The sequence below is a fragment of the Symphalangus syndactylus genome, chromosome 3 (assembly GCF_028878055.3).
Source record: "Symphalangus syndactylus isolate Jambi chromosome 3, NHGRI_mSymSyn1-v2.1_pri, whole genome shotgun sequence".
Taxonomy (NCBI): domain Eukaryota; kingdom Metazoa; phylum Chordata; class Mammalia; order Primates; family Hylobatidae; genus Symphalangus; species Symphalangus syndactylus.
This window is the reverse complement of record NC_072425.2, coordinates 19,918,619-19,938,887: the sequence shown is the minus strand read 5'-3', so window position 1 is coordinate 19,938,887 and position 20,269 is coordinate 19,918,619. Positions and strand designations below refer to the sequence as shown.

At 40.4% G+C, this 20,269-nt stretch overlaps 1 protein-coding gene across 13 annotated transcripts in view; it reads right to left on the bottom strand.

Annotated features, from left to right (window-relative positions):
• GOLGA1 (golgin A1) overlaps nucleotides 1-20,269 on the bottom strand; it is a 64,468-nt gene that overhangs the window by 41,454 nt on the left and 2,745 nt on the right. For all 13 annotated transcript variants that reach the window (XM_063635996.1, XM_063635997.1, XM_063635991.1 and 10 more), the window contains 7 exons: nucleotides 12,913-13,003; nucleotides 10,816-10,890; nucleotides 9,780-9,877; nucleotides 8,304-8,336; nucleotides 4,692-4,820; nucleotides 3,333-3,502; nucleotides 2,738-2,849 (listed from right to left, as the gene is read on the bottom strand). In XM_063635996.1, coding sequence (XP_063492066.1) covers nucleotides 2,738-2,849; nucleotides 3,333-3,502; nucleotides 4,692-4,820; nucleotides 8,304-8,336; nucleotides 9,780-9,877; nucleotides 10,816-10,890; nucleotides 12,913-13,003 — 708 coding nt within the window. The remainder of the gene's footprint in view (nucleotides 1-2,737; nucleotides 2,850-3,332; nucleotides 3,503-4,691; nucleotides 4,821-8,303; nucleotides 8,337-9,779; nucleotides 9,878-10,815; nucleotides 10,891-12,912; nucleotides 13,004-20,269) is intronic.

Below are 20,269 nucleotides of genomic sequence, written 5' to 3'. Positions count from 1 at the left end.
ATATTTTTAGAATGAATGAAAATACTGTGACCACAGTCTGGACTTCCCTGAGCCCCATTTTTCCAATTATAAAAACAACAGATGGTTCTAATTGACATCAAAGGGTCCCTTGACTATCAAAGTTGTGGCCAGGTGCCTGTAATCCCAGCACTTTGAGGGCCGAGGTGGGCAGATCACTTGATGCCAGGAGTTCAAGACCAGCCTGGCCAACATGGTGAAATCCTGTCTCTACTAAAAATATAAAAATTAGCCCAGTTGGTGCCTGTAGTCCCTGTTATTCTGGAGGCTGAGGTGGGAGGATTGCTTGAACCCAGGAGGTGGAGGTTGCAGTGAGCCAAGATCACGCCATTGCACTCCAGCCTGGGTGACAAAGTGAGACCCTGTCTCAGAAAAAAACAAAACAATACAAAAACCAAAGTTGTGTATGTATTGTCCCCCTTCTTCCATGATCCCAGATGTACTCTAACCTTCTGCCTTTTTTGCCTCCTGCTGTCCTCCTGATCCTTGACATTCCAGTTCCTCTAGGAAGATTTCCTTGACTCCTGGGCTGGAATGTACTTCCCCTATGGCATATCTTTTGTATTTGAAAAATCTAGGGCTGAGTGTGGTGGTCACCTCTGTAATCCCAGCACTTTGGGAGGCTGAGGCGGGTGGATTGCTTGAGCCCAGGAGTTCGAGACCAGCCTAGGCAACATAGTGAAACCCCATCTCTACAGATAATAATAATAAAAAAAATTAGCCTGTTGTAGCGGCGTGTGTCTGTAGTCCCAGCTACTTGGGAGGCTGAGGTGGAAGGACCACTTCAGCCTGGGAGGCTGAGGCTGCAGTGAGCCGTTGACATCACTGCACTCCAGCCTGGGTGAAAGAGCAAGACTGTGTCTCAAAAAAAAAGAAAAAAGAAAAATCTAGTTCATTTACTTGAGACTTCTTGTTTGAGCATTTCTTTTCTTGTGATTACAGTAGGTTTGAGTTCTATAATGAAACTGTAAGCCTCTGAAGGAAAACAATGTCTGTATTGAGATTTTTAGTTCATTGAGGGTAGAAAGGCTGTATCACAGTCATTCATTCATGTATATATTTACTGGGTGCTCCTTATTGTGAGGCAGCAAAGTGCAGTAGAATAAGCATGAGTTTTGGAGTAAGACTTGGGTTAGAATCCAACTCTGTCACTTACTGTTATAACTGTGAACAAGGTCAATAACCTCTCTTAGTTTCCACTTAGGTATCTGTAAGTATGATAATACTTAGCTAGAAGGGGTATACAGACCTCTATTGACAAAATCTTACTGTACTTTAACTATGCTGTAAGGCTCTGTCTCACTTGAGATCAGCATTTCTGAAAAGATGAGGGTAGGGTGGATGGCACTGCCGAACAGGGGATGGTTCTGTGATGTGAGGGGAAGGGCTGGACGTCAATGACTGAAGGATGCTATTGGCATTCAGAACCCAGAGGCCAGGAATGCTAAATGTCCTGCAGTGCAATGGACAATCATAAAATACAAGTTGTTCTGCTCAAAATGCCAGTAAGAAATATCTCATTGGGAAATACTACTTTATTTTATTTATATTTATTTATTTATTTTATTATTTTTTTGAGACAGAGTCTCTCTCTGTCGCCCAAGCAGGCTGCAGCGCAGTGGTGCAATCTCGGCTCACTCGCAACCTCCACCTCCCAGGTTTAACCGAATCTCCTGCCTCAGCCTCCCAAGTAGCTGGAATTACAGGCATATGCCACCATGCCCAGCCTTATTTTTATTTTTAAAGATAGTCTTGCTCTGTTGCCTGGGCTGCAGTGCTGTGATATGGTCATAGCCCACTGCAGCCTTGAATTCCTGAACTTAAGCGATTCTCTCACCATAGCCTCCCAAACAGCTGGAACTACAGATGCACACCACCACGCCTGGCTAATTTTTTTTTTTTGGTAGAGATGGGGTCAAGAGGAGGACCTCGTGTGATCCTCCTGCCTTGGCCTACCAAAGTGCTAGGACTACAGGCTTGAGTCACTGTGCTGGGCCTGAGAAACACTACTTTATATTCAATAATATTATCATTCATCTTTATATTCTCAGAGTTTAGCACAGCCCTAATGTAGAAACAAATGTATGTCAATGAAATGAAAAAACAAATTGTAATGACATCATTTGATTATGTGCCATAAAACAAACTGGATTAGAGCCAAGTATGTCAAAGGTACAGCCCTGGTCATGTCAGCCACTATTGTTATATTTTTCTTGCTCAAGGTCCATTATCTGCTTAAAGACATATATGAGTCAGGCCAGGCATGGTGGCTCACGCCTGTAATCTCAGCACTTTGGGAGGCCGAGGTTGGTGGATCACGAGGTCAGGAGTTTCAGACCAGCCTGGCCAACATGGTAAAACCCTGTCTCTACTAAAAATACAAAAATTAGCCGGGGTAGTGGCGGGCGCCTATAATCTCTGGGCAACAAGAGCAAGATTCTGTCCGCCCCCCCCCCAAAAAAAAGAGACATATTTGAGTTGACCAAATGGTGTATTTTGAGAATTCTTGTCAGGAAAATACTGACTATTTCTGCTAAGCAACCCTTGTTCAGCTGTATGGCCATTTCCATCTGAGTGCAGCCTGGCTAGAACAGGAAATGGAGCCATGTGGACTGCATGAGAAACGTATGTTCAGTAGCCACTCACAGGCAGAAATTTCTGAAAGAATTCGTTTTTATGAATCTTAGAAATCCAGGTCTTCTCCTCATATTCTACTTACCTTTTGCAAATCAATGGAAAGCTGCTGAATGAGTGCTTGGAGCTCTTGTTCCTTTTGTTCCAGGGCTGTGATCTTACTTTCTGCACCTGTTTTTGAAGCTATCACATGATCTCTTCATCAAAAGAAAGCAGACAATGAACAAATTTGGATATCTCATCTAATATACAGTCTTCTGCAGGAAAAATACAAATGGTTCCTTCCATGTCAGGGCTACAAGCATCATTAGCCACATGCAGGTTTTCAATGGAAAAAGCCTCGGCTCTCTCTGAAGCAGGAGCCCAAAGAGAAAAAGTCCACCCTAGTTTAAGAAAGAAATCCTGACCTGCCTTTCCTTAGTCTATTAATACTTTAAAAACTAAAACCATACTGAATTGCTCAGCAGGGCTGGAAGTGTCCTGAGTTTCAGCAGCTGAAGGGGAAAATGGGTTGGAGGTGGGGTGGGGTCTGAGTCCTAGGCAGGTAAGGATGTGTCCAGAAGCCTTTGCCAGCACTGGAATCAGAAAGTGGTATAATGAACAATGGGGAAAGGTGGGCAGGCTATAGCCAGAACTACACTAACACCTCTTCCCAAGGGCCCCACAGACCAAGCAAGAACCTCTGCTCTTCCAGCGTTGAGTAGTGTCTCTGCAATTCTTCTAGCTTCTGGCTTAAGTCTGATGACATCTGACTGGAGTTCATCAACTCCTCCTGGGTACGACTAAGTTCTCTGGTTCGTGCCTCCAATTCTTGTTCCATTTTCCCTAGACTTTCTTCTTTTTTTAAAAGCTGACACAAAAATACAAAGTTTCATTGGGCTATGCTAAGAAAAATACACTTAAGATCGGGCATGGTGGCTCACGGCTGTAATCCCAACACTTTGGGAGGCCGAGGCAGGTGGATCACTTGAGGTCAGGAGTTTGAGACCAGCCTTGCTAACATGGCAAAACCCTGTCTCTACTAAAAATACAAAAATTAGCCAGGCGTGGTGGCGGGTGCCTGTAATCCCAGCTACTTGGGAGGCTGAGGTGGGAGAATCACTTGAACCTGGGAGGTGGAGGTTGCAATTAGCCAAGATCACACCACTGCACTCCAGCCTGGATGACAGAGCTAGGCTCCATCTCAAAAAAAAAAAAAAAAAAAAAGTGAAAAAGAAAAATACACTTAAAAACAAATCTGGGCTGGGTACGGTGGCTCACGTCTGTAATCCCACCATTTTGGGAGGTTGAGGCATGCATATTATTTGAGTCCAGGAGTTTGAGACCAGCCTGGGTAACATGGTGAAACACCACCTCTACAAAAAATACAAAAATTAGCCAGGCATGGTAGTGTGCCTGTAGTCCCAGCTACTCAAGAGGCTTAGGTGGAAGAATCCCTTGAGTCCGGGAGGTCGAGGCTGCAGTGGGCCATGATCATGCCACTGCACTCCAGTTTGGGTGACAGAGTGAGACTCTATCTCAAAAAAAAAAAAAAAAGAAAAGAAAAAAAAATCTAAACTTGTCAGGCATGGTGGCACACACCTATAGTACATGCTTACAGTCCCAGTTACTTGGGAGGCTAAAGTGGGAGGAGAGCTTGAGCCCACGAGTTTGAGGCTGCAGTGTGCTATGATCGCACCTGTGAGTAGCCATTATACTCCAGCCTGGGCAACACCGTGAGACTCCATCTATTTAAAAAAAAAAATGTGGACCAATAGCCAAACTTCTGTAACATTTTTGTCGGCTTATAAGAGAATTTATATACCTGGTAGTTAAAAAAAAAAAAAAAAAAAAAAAAAAAAAAAACAGAAAAAGAACATTTCAAACAGAACTTTTCTATTTTAATAAATTTAAAAACATACAAATATGATTAATATCAAATATGATTAATATCAAATATTACTGGTGTATATTTATCAGCAATTAGAGAGTGATGACTAGTAAAATCAGAGTGAATAATCATCTATTCAGTATTTAGCTACTAAAACAAAAATGCATACCATGTGCTTTATTTTACTTAGTTCCTGCTGCTGGAACCCCTCTAATTCATCCAGTTCATCTCTCCTTTGGAAAAGATTCATACTCTGGTTCTTCATTTCCTGTAACTGGGCTGTCAGAATACTTTTCTCCTATTTGAAAGAAGAAGACATCAACTCAGGCAATGAAAGCATTAGACATCTGTATTACAAAAGTGAAAATCTTTTCTTTTTTAAAATTTTTGTCTTTAGAGACAGTCTCACTAGTTGCCCAGGCTGGCCTTGAACTCCTGGGCTCAAGCAATCCTCCCGCCTTGGCCTCCCAAAGTGCTAAGATTACAGACATAAGCCACCACACCCGGCCTGAAAGTAGAATTCTTAATAAAGGAAAAATCTTAAGGAAATCTCATGCCAGTGGACAATAACGCATTGATAATGGGAAGCATTACAGAAATATGGCATCATTTACAAATTCTTTAATTGAATTAATCCTTTAACTAGAGAATTTAATTCTTTATTTAAAAATAAATGTGTTTTAAATAATTGTGAAAAAGGGGAATAAAAGCAAAATTATGTAGAACTTTTTTTTTTTTTTGGTAGAGACAGGATCTTGCTCTATTATCCAGGCTGATCTTGAACTCCTGGCCTCAAGACATTCTCCTGCCTCAGCCTCTCAAAGTATTGATAGATATGAGCCATTGTGCATGGCCTATGTAGAACTTTAAAGTTCTTACATCTGTTTAGCAAGTCCAGATATATATTTTACATGTCTATTCTTTCGTCGTTGTTTGTTTTTTGACACAGAGTCTCACTCTGTTGCCCAGGTTGGTCTGCAGTGGTGCGATCTTGCTTACTGCAGCCTCCGCCTCCCAAGTTGAAGTGATTCTCATGCCTCGGCTTCCTGAGTAGCTGAGACTACAGGCGTGCACCACCATGCCCGGCTAATTTTTTTGCTTTTAGTAGAGATGAGGTTTCGCCATGTTTGCCAGGCTGGTCTCGAACTCCTGACTTCAGGTGATCCGCCCACCTCCACTTCCCAATGTGCTGGGATTACAGGCGTAAGCCACTGTGCCCAGCCTTATTTTACATGTCTGTTCTTAGTGACACACTGAACTGGCTGAAAAACATGAATAACCAGTAAGATTGAATGCCCGAAAAAAATTAAATGCACGTAGATTAAATGTAGAACTGATTTCAGTTAACAAGTAAAAAAAAAGAAAAAAAATTAGACATGATTGGTGTCAACAGGTTACAATTTATTAAATGATCATTTCTAGCAGTGGACTCTTGCCTCTAATCCCAGGACTTTGGGAGGCCAAGGTGGGTCTATCAGTTGAGCGCAGGAGTTGGAGACCAGCCTGGTGAACACGGTGAAACCCCATCTCTATAAAAAATACAAAAAAATTAGCCGGGCATGGTGGCATGTGCTTGTAAACCCAGCTACTCGGGAGGCTGAGGTGGGAGAATCACCTGAGCCTGGGAAGTCGAGGCTGCAGTGAGCTATGACTGTGCCACTGCACTCCACTCCAGCCTGGGCATCGTGGTGAGACCCTGTCTCAAAAAAAAAAAGAAAAAGAAAAAAAAGAAAAAAGGACTCTCTTAAGGACTAACCCTGCTGTTACAGTTTCTAATTCTTGACTGAAAAAAAAAAAAAAAAACTTTAACAATGAAAAGTAGCTTCAAAGACCTATATAGATGGCTCATTACTATTTCCTACTCTAGGAAATTTCCCCAACCTCTCACACCTGTAATCCCAACACTTTGGGACGCCGAGGCAGACAGATCATGAGGTCAGGAGATCGAGACCATCCTGTCTAACACAGTGAAACCCTGTCTCTACTAAAAATACAAAAAAATTAGCTGGGTGTGGTGGCGGGTGCCTGTAGTCCCAGCTACTTGGGAGGCTGAGGAGGAGAATGGAGTAAACCCGGGAGGCAGAGCTTGCAGTGAGCCAAGATCACGCCACTGTACTCCAGCCTAGGTGACAAAGCAAGGCTCCGTCTCAAAAAAAAAAAAAAAAGAAAAATTTTCCTCAACCTCTCCTTCAAAAGAACAAAAACAAAACAAAGAGAAAATTCCCTTTGTGAACCTTGTGAACCTAAGTAGGTTTTTCAGTTGGTTCAGTCCTATATGGATACCCTTTACCAAAATTTTAAAAGATAAAAAAACAGTTCAATGAGAATTTCAATTGCCATAATCTTAAGAGTTTCTTTTATGGGAAGAAAACCTTAATGCAACCCATATCTCCATATTTAAGAAGACTGTCATTAATAGCATATGTTTGAGGATTTTTTTTTTTTCAAGCACAGGTTTCCTTGGGACTTGACTTCTCTATAATTCTTTCCTTATATAAAAATGTTGCCAGGCACAGTGGCTCACCTCTGTAATCCTAGCACTTTGGGAGGCCAGGCAGGAGGATCACTTTGGTCTAGGAGCTCAAAACCAGCCTGGGCAACACAGTGAGACTTCATCTCTATTAAAATTTTTTTAAAAATTAGCTGGGCATTGTGGCTCAAGCCTGCAGTCCTGGCTACTCAGGAAGTCTAGGTGGGAAAATCATTTGAGCCCAGGAGGTTGAGGCTGCACTGAGCTGTGATTGTGCCACTCCCAGCCTGGGCAACAGAACAACCCCTTGTCTCAGAAAAAGTTAATGTATTCTCTCAGCTTGATAATCAGATTTCTATAGAACAGAAAGTAAAGTTAACTTGGTGTTTTATGGAAAAAAAATAGTTGACACTAATGATTATTTTAAAACTAAAATGTTTTTCCAATTGTAGACTTGAAATTTCATCTTGTTCATATGTGGGAGCCAGGAATATATTACTTAAGGTACCTGCACGGTGTTATGCAAGCAATGGTACTAGAATAATCAATTTTCCTCATCTACATCTAGCCAAGAGGTTCTCATATATGTTCAATGCTGAGCCTTGAGAAATGCCTTCCTTCCCCACTGCTTCATCTTTAAGTGCTCCTAATATTACCACAGTGTCAATCAGAACCACACCAGGAAAGAGACGGCCATCTCAAATCAGGCATTTTGAGGATGGTTTAATAAAGGGGCTTATCAAAGCTGTGGGATGGGTAAGATAGCCCAAAAGATAATGTGCTGGTAACAGTTGGCCATAAAGAGGCAAAAAGATGAAGAGGTTATAGGAAACCCAGAGAGATAAAAACTATGTCAAGAAGGCAAACCAAAGGTTCAACTGAAGCTGTGATTTTTGGCCATGGGATGCAACTAAGCTGAAGAGACCCCACATGGAGAAAGGTGGGGGAAGAAACATCCTGACCACATCTTCTTTCACACATGGTTCTTTCAGGGTTCCCCACTGGCTGAACCCAACCGGATGCCAGAGGGCATTTTGAGCCCTGCTGATACAGTCTCTATCGGCATTCAGGTACACACAGAAAGGGAAGAGAGGAGGAGTGCAGAGTATATCAAGAGGGGCAAACAAAAGACATCCTGCACATTCACCAAAAAAGGGGAGGATCTAAGGTTTTCAAGTCAGTATCTAATCATAAACTGTCCTGCTTCCAAGAGATGGTAGAGCAATCAGTATATTGGTTACCAGATAAAACGTTTTCCAAACCCCAGAGACGAGACCAACAAAAATGAGACAAAAATAAAGATGAACTAACCTTTTCAAGCTGATCCATCTTTTCTGACCATTCCTAAAACAAAACAATAAAAAAGTATGGTTTCCAGTGAAGAGTATCTGTAATACCAAGATTTTCAGAAAACAAAACAACCCAACTCTTCCCAGAAAGCAACTAACCAAACAAAACAAAAAAGCCAATTAAAAAAAATCTATAAACTTGGTTTAATATTAAGAAAGGCAAGAGTCATAAAAGTAGAAGAAAATGAACTTTATCTAAGATTCTAGAATAGAATGAATTCATGAATATAAGCCTGCAGATTTTTACTAAGCAGGGCACCCAAGAAAAGCTGTATCTGCTGTTCTGATGCAGCTTTTTGGCTTGTTCCTGGGAGTTTTGCCATGAGTACTGTTATTTCTTGGGAGTGGGTAGCTGGGACCAGCTGAGTTGAGTAATTCTGGAAATGATGTTTAGAAATTAATTCCTGAAACTGGGGGAGTAGGGGGGATCTTTTGCAGTCCCTGATAATTATTTTCCTTTTCATTTTGATTTTACCAACATGCTTTATGCCATCTGTGTAAGTCAAAAGAAAAAGAATTATGCCCTTTATTCACAAACCATAAAATAGTGGGGAAAAAAGCCCATTTGCACAAAGGCAATATCCTGATTGCCTATAATCAGAATTCATTAATTTTAGATTATTTCTTCATTTATATACATTCATACCATAGTTATCCACTAAATATTGGTAAATTGTATTTTTTCTGGCTAGTAAACGTCCTAGATGATGAACAGACACTTTAAAACCAACCAACCAACCCACCTCCTCCAGATGAAATAAATTATACAATTTCTTAAGTGAAACATAATAAACTGTCTTAATAAATCAAAATTATCATTACAATATATTGATGCTTATCTTAAATTTAAAATGTCATCTATTATTTTGAACAAAATATACTTCATAATTACTGTAATAGCCAGTAACAGAATTATTTTCCTTCCTTGTGGTTATTCATTCAGCATCTTCCAGTGGTTGGTTCTGTTGAGATTATAGGAGTTCCCCTCTGTCCAGCTGGTTGGGATTGAAGAAACGTGGGAACAGAGGTTGGAAAAACTCTGTATACTATGGATTATGACTAGGTTAATAACATCTTCTCCAGGATAAAAGGCCAATGTTTGGGGGTTAGACTTTCAGAGAGCTTTTTAGAGGGGAGAGACCTTTTCTCTTATTTTGGGGCCTGCCATCAGATTACAGATACACTATTTCCCTTCTCAATTTGATGAAACTACACAGATGCAAGGAATGATACTCTCACATTCTGGACACATTTCATGATTAGAACTGTAAAGTTTCTTCACTTTACAAGAAACGGCCAAAGAAAACCTTAACGAACTTATAACATTTCTCTTCTCCTAGGCTATAAATATTTTCTATAGGTTATGTCATGATTTTTGAAATCATGTCACTAAGTGAAATCTTTCCACCAGTTCTGGGCAGTGCCACATATAAAATACCTGGTCCTTTCTGGCTAATGCCAAAGCCAGTCCTTCTGCCATTTTAGCTCTGTTGGCTTGGAATGTCTCATTCTGCTCTTGAAATTTCCGCATGGAAGCTGTTAACAAAGAGGCTCTATTTGAGATATGAAAACACTTCAGAAACAGCATGACAAATAGCCCATGTGATTACTTTACAACTGTCACCTAATGAAAAAGGCCAAAGTCACATAAGTGGATTGTGATACTAGGAAAAGCTGGATGCACCTCAACTTTCCAGAAGAATATTTTGGCCTTGGTAACAGATCACAGTTTTTGTTTTTTTGTTTCCTTATTGTTTTTGTTTTTTGTAATAGACAAGTATATATATTTAGAAAGATGCCAAAAGGTAACTTTTTAAATGGTACAATGATAGAACACTGAGTTAGGTAGGTTGCCAGAAAACATCAAAGCTGATGCTAAGTGATGGCTACTACCACTTTATCAGAATTAAAAACAAAAACAAAAATCAAAACAAACAAACAAAAAACCTTTCTTTATTTTCCTTAAAAGTTTTAGTACATATCAACAAAAAACACAACTTTCTACTTCTACTAACATCTTTCTTGGATGGTACCCAAAGAACATATGATTGAGGGTAGACTACACAGAATGTATGCTTTATTGTTCAGGGAGTGATGACAGGGATTTCTCCCAGTTACTCAACACAGCAGTAATGAAGCTATGGTGAGAACCCATTTCCTAATCCAGACCTAAGGGATAGGTACTAGATTTTATTAAAACCCGAGGGTAGCCTAAATAAAGGGGTCAACTGGTTAGAGACAAGCTGATACACATAATGACCTACTCCTAAGAGTCATGCCTATAAGCCAACATAAATAAAACTTGTATACTTATAAATATCAGCCAAATGTTTTATCAACCTGATTAAGAAGTATACTACTTATAAAATAAAGATTTGTGCTTTCAAGAAGGACAAACTTAACCATACACTATTGTTTCATTTCAAAAAACTAAACCTTGAAAAGATTGAAAAAAGCAGGAAAAAAATACGTACAATCCTGGTGTTTTTCTAATGCAATTTCAAGCTTCTCTTTTATCTTCTGCAAGTTTCGGACCTGTTCAGCATAGTCTTGGGTGAGGAGGGTGACGCACATACCAGAAATGGACAAACATCAGGAAAGGAAGTTAATTAAACAAAAAAATGAATGGAAATGATGATGATTTTCTTAACCTGAAAACCATTCCTGTTAAGGAAAGCTAGGCAGACAGCCTCCCATTAACAATGAACAACACAGGAAAACAAGTAGAGTAGAAACTATCCATGGTGTATAAATGGTGAGTACAAAAAGGCAAGTTTGTTTAGCCTTGATAGAAAACAAGAATTAGGCTTAGCCTGGTGATCAGAAATGTCCTGCTATGAAAAACACAGATTTATCTCATGACTTAATTTCAAATCTGTTTCTACTTCCTTTTCCAGCCTTAGCAGTAGGACAGATCAAAGTGAACTCACTAAACAGCTCGCTTACAGTCCACACAACTCAGGAACAGTAGTTAGGGCAATAACAAACACCTTAGGTGCAGCATTGTCTTTATAGTGATAGCACTTAATTCTCTAAAAAAGTGAGCTCCCTTTCTACACAGGAACTTGGTAACCTACGCCATATTAAATGTGAATGTCAGAATTAATTATCTAGGTGGCCAAAGAAGATAGTTAGGGTTTAGTGAAAACATAGACAGTAGCTCAAATCCCAACTCTGTCAGTCCTTAGCTGGGGACCTTAAGCAAATTATTGGTCCTGTAGTATTAGTTTCTTCATATATTAAATGATGATATTAATTGTATCTACCACAAAAGGTGCATTAGATAATAAAACATTTTACATGCCTTAAGTGCTTCGCACACAGTGCTCAATAAAATGTAGCTGTTATTGTTGTTACTGTGACTATTATTATTACTCATACTAAAACTGTACGACAATACTCAGGACATAGTGGGCCCAATAAACGTCAGCCCTCTTCCCTGTCCCTTCTCTAATGTAAGTCAAGCTCAACTATTCTTCCTACCATATGGGGAAGGTACATATGTTATAACTCTCTCTCCAACATTAAACAAATGTAAAATTACTTTACCTCTGTTACTGATATTATTTATGGGTAGGAGTAACAGGATAGCCGCAATTAAGTTTAAAGCAGATGGAATTAAGACTCTAGCATCAAATAAATCTGGGTTTGGATCCCAGCTCTACCACTTACTACTTGTGAGGACTTAACCTTGCTAAGCCTAATAAGGCTCTAGTGAGGACAAAATAATTAACTGGTAGTTGTGAGCTATGCTATGAACCTTTGATAACTACACAAATACAAATACTTCACATACAATTTGGTGAATTTGGGTCTGATAGCTACACAAATATAAATATTTCACATACCACTTGGTGAATTTGGGTCTGCTGTTTTACTCCAATAAAATGGGCATTAAAAGGCCAAGGGACAAAAAGAGACACAGAAGCCATGAACCACTTTACAGGATGAAGCTTTCCAAGTGTATCCACTGGCAGAAACCAAAATAATAACTCACAATTCTATCACGACCATGCCCTCCTCAGGCAAAGGATATAATGGGAGCTGTGTAAATTGTAAACTGCACACAAAAGACATAATGAGAGTGACACCTTCTATGCAGGTGCTGAAGTCAGAAATACCACTGAAAAGTGGCCCAAAGACCTACAACAACACTTACACAGGTGGTATGAGCTGCAGGAAATGGCAACACAGCACCAGTCTCTCTCTGGTGCTGATGAATCCAATATCTGTCAGCCATTCCCTTTAAATACTAACCCTATCCCTTTCCACCTGAAAGCAGGCTATGCTAATGGTGGAAGATGGTCAACTCTATTGTACATATATTATCTTTTATTTCCATGGCTAGAAACCTCAGGAGCAGAAAAATTTTTTTAATAAACTTTCAAATTCAGTTTTGAATTTACACTATTTAGTACACTAACAGAAGAGGGTATACTTGCTCCTTTCTAAAAAGATCAAAATGATATGTGAAAATAACTATAAAGTCATCCTATATGGCTATTTTATAGGAAGACAGTCAACCAAGGCAAGTTTCCTGTTGTTTGCTTTTTATGAGTTCTCAGACATACCAGAAAGTCTGGCCTCTAACTTCCGTATCTGTTCATTCCTTCTCAGGAGCTGGGATGAAAGATCTTCTCTGGAGCTGCTTCCATCGGAAGCCTGTTGAAGTAGACACAAGGAAGGTCGTATTCATATATGTGTGAGACCACAATACTGAGCCAGAAAGTGACAAGTCTTATTTTAGGTTTGGTTACACTTTAATTAATTGTAATCACTGAAAAGCTGGGCCTAGTTTCTCTACCTGGAAAGTGGAAGCAACACTTTCTTCCTTTTATAAAGTGAAGGAGAGAGGAGATGCTAAACAGATCAATTGTATGTGTACACAGGCTACTGAAATAAATAATAGTAAATAGATCCATTATTACAGCAAGTATATAATACAAAAACTATATTGCCATGATAAAAAAATCACTTTATCTTTCCAAAAGTAAAGTCCTGGGATAAAGAGGGTGGGAGTTCTTTAGGGATCAAAAGCTGGTCTATGACTACGAATCTTTCACTAATATTGATAAAGTTTCAGTATCTTCATCTATAAAACAAACGGATATCAATCTAAAACTCTAACTTGCATCACAGACTTCAGCAGATAATATGCATTCGACAAACCAATATATTAATGAGGCATACATTTTCCCCAACAAACCAGATTATTTTAAAATAAATGAATGCTACTATTACTATAGGCACTGCTTGCGATTGCTAATAACTCAGTTTTTAAAATCTCTTTTATTTTTCATTATACAATTTTTCAAAATATAGAAAGGGAGAGAGATTCGTCTAAAGAATGCTCTCCATCTACTTTCACAATTGCTGATGCTTTCCCTTATTTGCTTCATCAATTTTTACTTTTCTGAATTTAAATAACAGACATCATGATATTTCATCCTAAATACTCTAAAAACTAAGGCTATTTCTCTTCATAGGCAACATATGATTATCATTCCTAACAAAAAATACTAACATCCAGTCCTTAATCATGTTTCCCATTGTATCCCCGAAATGTTTTTAAAGATTATTCAATAATTCACCTCAAATATTCATCTACATGTCCAGCCACTTGCCCATCCAATATGTACTGAGTCAGGACAGTGGACAGTTAAGAGGAGAGTCTCTGGTGTCAGAAGACCTTGCTTCAGGTTCCAGCTTTACCACTTATGAGCTGTAAGAACTTAGGCTCATTACTCAGCTTCTCTGTGCACTGGTTTCCTCATTTGCAATCTGCGATAACAAATAGCATTTGCCTCACAGAGCTGTGATGAGGATTAAGTAAATCAATACTTGTCAAATTCCTAAAACACAGCCTGGCACATATTAGCTTTAATATGTGTCATCTATTACCAGTTGTCTTAGTCTGTTTGAGCGGCTATAATGAAATGCCATAAAGTGTGTGACTTATGAACAACAGAAATGTATTTCTCACAGTTCTGGAGCCTAGGAAGTCCAAAATTAAGGTGCCAGCTGAAGGGCGACAGGCTAGTTAGAGACGACACCGGTGGCAGCCAAGAGATCTTTATTGGAGGCTCAGCGTGCGAGAAGACGAAGAGAAGGGGAGAGAGAGAGAGAGAGAGAGAGAGCTGCTGGGGCTGAGTATTTATGTCCTTTAGGGTGCTGTGGTGATTGGTGATTGGTCGGAGGGCGGGACCTCGGGGCTAGCAGGAGGTGTTTCCTTTTGATTGGGTGCTTATTTGGCGGGCTGTGCTTGGCGGGTTTAGGGGGCGCCAATTGGAGGGGGAAGAACCTGGAACCGATGCCTAAGATGGCGTCTTTGATTTATCCAACACCAGCAGATTTGGTGTCTAGTGAGGACCCACTTTCTGGTTCATACATGACACCTTCTAGCTGTGCCCTCAGATGGTGGAAGGGGCAAGGCAGCTTTCTGGGGCCTCTTTTGTAAGAGCACTAATCCCATTCATGAGGGTTCCTCCCTCATGAGCTAATCATCTCAGAGATGATTCACCTCCTCATTCCATCACTCTGGTGATTAGGTTTCAATATATCAATTTTTGGGGACACAAACATTCAGACCACAGCACTAGCAGTATAAGAAGCTGTTATGATTATTACTGTTAGTGAGACATTCTATGTCTCACTACTGTGCTAAGCACTAGGAATAGTGGTGAAACAAAGAGCTCCTATCCAAAATAACAGCAGCAGCAGCAACAGAAACTAATTATGAAATGCTTAGAGCCAGACACCATGCTAAGTGCTTTACATTCTACGCAGAAGAACTGACATTACAGGCCTCAGACTGTTATCCTTAGAAAGCCCTGCTTTTAAGGTTGGTCCTTGGCTGGCATCTGGGAACTTAGATTTTGGGAGGGTTCCCATCATTCTGTTAAGAACGGCTCATTGTGCCTAAAATGTTTGTGCAAAAATATGGGTTTACGCTGAATACCTGCTTTCCTTCTGGAGTCTGGATTATTTATTTATTTATTTATTTATTTAGACAGAGTCTTGCTCTGTCACCCAGGCTGGAGTGCAGTGGTACAATGTTGGCTCACTGTAACCTCTGCCTCCTGGGTTCAAGCGATTCTCCTGCCTCCTGAGTAGCTGGGACTACAGGTGTGTGCCACCATGCTCAGCTAATATTTGTATTTTTAGTAGAGACAGGGTTTTGCCATGTTGGCCAGGCTGGTGTCAAATTCCTGACCTCAACTGATCCACCTGCCTTGGTCCCCCAAAGTGCTGCGATTACAGGTATGAGCCACCCCGCCCAGCCTGGATTCTGGAATTTCGATACATAGTAGGCAGAGGGTATTCACATGACCAGCCCCCAATAAAAAGCCTGGACACTGAGTCTCTAATGAGCTTCCCTGGTAGACATTTTACATGTGTTGTCACAACTCATTGCTGGGAGAATGGAGCGTGTCCTATGTAATTCCACTGGGAGAAGAATCTTGGAAGCTTGCACCTGTTTCCTCCAAGCTTTTCTCCATGCACCTTTTCCCTTTGCTGACTCCGTTTTAGATCCTTTCACTGTAATAAATGATAGCAGTGAGTAAAACTATATGGTGAGTCTTGTGAGTCCTCCTAGTGAATAATCAAATCTGGGGATGATCTTGGGGATCTTTGACACACATACTTTAATAAAGATAGATACAGTTCCTATCCCCATTTTATAGATGTGAAAAATAAGGCAAGGAAAAATGAAGAAACTTGCCCAAAGTCACATAATAATAATAGAGCAGATACGACTCTATAACCTGACCTGAGTTCCTAAGGGCTACACTTCACTTATTGCCTTTCATGAAACTCCCAGTTCAGTGGAAGAGACAAACAATCAAATAATCAATAATAATGCAATACAGCAGGTGCTATTACAGAAGTTAGCAGAAGACAAGGCACCAAACAGCCAGCAGGGGTAAAGGGTAGGGGGCTGCCAGAGGAGAAGGTCAGGTCAAGGGAGTTTGCTGGAGGTAACATATGAGCTGAGTCTTAAGACGCACAAGAGTCTGTCAGAGGAATGCAGGAGTGAAAGGGGAGATGAGACATTCTAGAGACAGGAAATAGCATGTGCAAAAATTGTAGGCATGAAAGAATGTGGTCCATTCTAGAAAGTGCAATAAGTTCAATCTGGCTGTGGCACAGGGTGTAATAAAGTACAGTGAGATAATGCTGGCCACGTAAGCTGAGAGAAGACCATGACAGTTTACCATTATGCTATAATAATGAGTTTGTACTGCATCCTGAAAATGATGAGGAAGCCACTGACTTTTATGAGTTTTAAGTACTGGAGAGACATAAACAGAGCTGCTTTTAGAAAGATCACTTGGGGCTGTGCACAGTGGCTAGCACCTGCAGTCCCAGTACTTTGGGAGGCCAAGGTGGGCAGATCGTTTGAGCCCAAGAGTTCGACACCAGCCTAAGCAACATGGCAAAACTCCGTCGCTACAAAAAAATACAAAAATTAGCTGGGTGTGGTGGCACGTGCCTGTAGTCCCAACTACTCAAGAGGCTGAAATGGGAGAATCGCTTGAGCCCAGGAGGTTAAGGCTGCAGTGGGCTGTGATTGGGCCACTGCACTCCAGCCTGGGTGACAGAAAGAGATCCCTGTCTCAAAGGAAAAAAAAAGTCACTTTAGGGACAGGGAACCCAGATAGACTACAAGTTTGTCCCAGAAAGAAAGGCAGCTTGAAATCAAATGATAGTATAGGTTGAGTATCTCCTGCCCAAACAGGTTAGGATCAGAAGTGTTTTGGAGTTTGGATTTTTTCAGATTTTGGAATATCTGCGTATACATAATATAATATTTTGGGGATGGGACCCAAGTGTAAACATGAAATTATGTTCCATATACGTTTTATACACATAGCCTGAACATAATTTTATACAATATTTTAAATAATATGCATTAAACAAAGTTGTGTTAGTATTTATGTGTAAATTTTCCACTTGTGGCCATGTGGGCGCTCAAAAAGTTTAAGATTTTGGAGTATTTCAGATTTCAAATTTTCAGATTAGGGATGCTTAACCTGTGCTAGTAAATGTACTACTAGAAGATGGAGTAGGGAGGCAAGTTTGAGACATTGAAGAAATGAAAGCTGCCTGTAATCCTAGCACTTTGGGAGGCCGAGGCAGGAGGATTGCCTGAACTCAGCGGTTCGAGACCAGACTGGGCAACATGGTGAAACCTCATCTCTACTAAAAATACAAAAAATTAGCCGAGTGTGACGGTGTGCGCCTGTAGTCCCAGCTACTTGGGAGGCTGAGTGAGGCAGGAGAATTGCTTGAACCCAGGGTCCAGCCTGGGAGACAGAGGAAGACTCTGTCTCCAAAAAAAAAAAAAGGAAAAAAGAAATAGAAGCCATAATACATGTTGACTGATTGGACACCAAGAAGTGAAAGGAGGGAAGAGTCTAAAATACCTCCAGAGTTTCTGGCTGGTGACTTGGGAAGATGAAGGTGCACATTTGGAGATGGAAATAATGAATTCAATTTTGTTCATTTAGAATTTGAGATGCCACAGAGGAGGCATCTGTCTGGAGAAATATATGCAGTTGGATATAAGGGTCTGGAGATAGGAACTGAGGATCAGGCTGTATTAAGTTCAAAACTTAAGAAATCCCAAAATAAAGTACTTCCTGAATCCGGGTCAATCTCTGTATTTGGAATACATTACTAAATAAAAGACTTCATTTAGCATGTCAGCATGAAGGCAAAGCAGGTCCTTCTGTCATAGAACCCAGCCTTAAAACTACATCCTTCAGCCTGATGCTCAAATGTGTGCTTATATTTCCTCTTAAATATAGGAGCCAGTGATAATGTAGATCTGGTAATCTTATTGCTCCATCCCAATAACCTAATAGCTTCTGCCATGTAATCTGACCTGGGATCCAGGCAGTATAAGAAAGCAGGAGGAAGGCTCATCTGACAATGGAAACAACTTAAATGTCTATCGCCAGGAGAAGACAGAGATTAAATGTGGCCTTTTCAAATGCTGGGATCTTTTTTTTTTAAAAAAAATCTTTAGAGACAGAGTCTTGCTCTGTTGCCTAAGCTGGAGTACAGTGGCACGATCATAGCTCACTACAATCTCAAACTCCTGGGCTCAAGCGATCCTCTTGCCTCTGCCTCCCAAGAAGCTAGGACTACAGGCATACCACCACCGACCTGGCTAATTAAAAAAAAAAAAAAAAAGAAAACTTTTGTAGAGATGCGGTCTTGCTATGTTGCCCAGGCTGGTCTTGAACTTCTGGCCTCAAGCGCTCTTCCGCCTTAGCTTCCCAAAACATTGGGATTACAGGCGTGAGCTTCTGTGTCCAGCCTGGAATCTTATACAGCAGCAAAAATAAATGAACCACAGCTTCCTGTAACATGAATGCATTTTATAAGCATGTTGAATTAAATTTTAAAAAAGGAAATCCAAGAAGTCTACAGTGTGCAACTTTTGTAACTTCAAAAACAAGCAGTATTAAATAATAAATTGTTTATGAATACATACATATCTAGTAAGATATTTTAAAAAGCAAGTAAATGAAAAATACAAAATTTAGAATAGTGGTTATGCTATCCTAAATTGGGTAGAGGAAATTGGAAGAAACATATAAGTGGCTTAACAGAATTGATAATGTTCTATTTCTTCAGATGAGTGATAGATTTACTTTATGCTTTATACTTTACATATATATTACATACATTCTTTTATATATATACAGCATTATAAATGAGTTTTAAATAAATTTATTGCCAAGTGTGGTGGCTCACCCCTGTAATCCTAGCACTTTGGGAGACCGAGGCCGGCGGATCACAAGGTCAGGAGTTCGAGACCAGCCTGGCCAACATAGTGAAACTGTCTCTACTAAAAATACAAAAATTAGCTGGACGTGGTGGCTGGTACCTGCAGTCCCAGCTACTCAGGAGGCTGAGGCAGGAGAATCGCTTGAACCCAGGAGATGGAGGTTGCAGTGAGCCGAGATTGTGCCGCTGCACTCCAGCCTAGGTGACAGAGCGAGACTCTATCTCAAAAACAATAAACAAAAAACAAAAAACAAAAAAAAGTTAGCCAGGCGTGGTGGTGGGCACCTGTAGTCCCAGCTACTTGGGAGGCTGAGGCAGGAGAATTGCTTGAACCCAGGAGACGGAGAATGCAATGAGCTGAGATCATGCCACTGCACTCCAGCCTGGCTGACAGAGTGAGACTCTGTCTCAAAAAAAAAAAAAAAAAAAAAAGAAATTTATCTAACTTAAGAGGATCCTGTCATATGCAAAAGCCACACTTTATTTTTTAAGCATGACATTTCCCTCATATAGCAACATCTTCACTTTTTGAAATCTTATAGCCACAAATGTATTTTACTAATAAGAAACATATTGTAGACCGGGTATGGTGGCTCACGCCTGTAATCCCAGCACTCTGGGAGGCCGAGGTGGGCGGAACGCCTGAGCTCAGGAGTTTGAGACCACCCTGGGTAACATGGTGAAAACCTGTCTCTACCAAAATACAAAAAATTAGGCAGGCACAGTGGAACACGCCTGTAGTCCCAGCTACTCAGGAGGCTGAGGCACGAGAATTGCTTGAGTCCCAGAGGCAGAGGTTGCGGTGAACCGAGATCAGGCCACAGCACTCCACTTTGGGCTACAGAGTGAGAGTCTATCTCAAAAAAAAAAAAAAAGAAAAAGAAAAAAGAAAAAAAGAAACATACTGTAATCACTGGTGCCATCTTTCCATCAATCGTCCCAATACAACAATGCACTCTGGCTAACCCCATACCACAACTCAGAGACCTTGTTAAGCAGCAATGACTTAGTTGTTATATAAGTATATATGTCTGCAATGAAAACAGGCCCAGACATTTTCAGAAATGAAATGCAAAAGAAGATGTACAAGGTATATAGATGGAAAAACAGTACAAGAGGACACTGGAG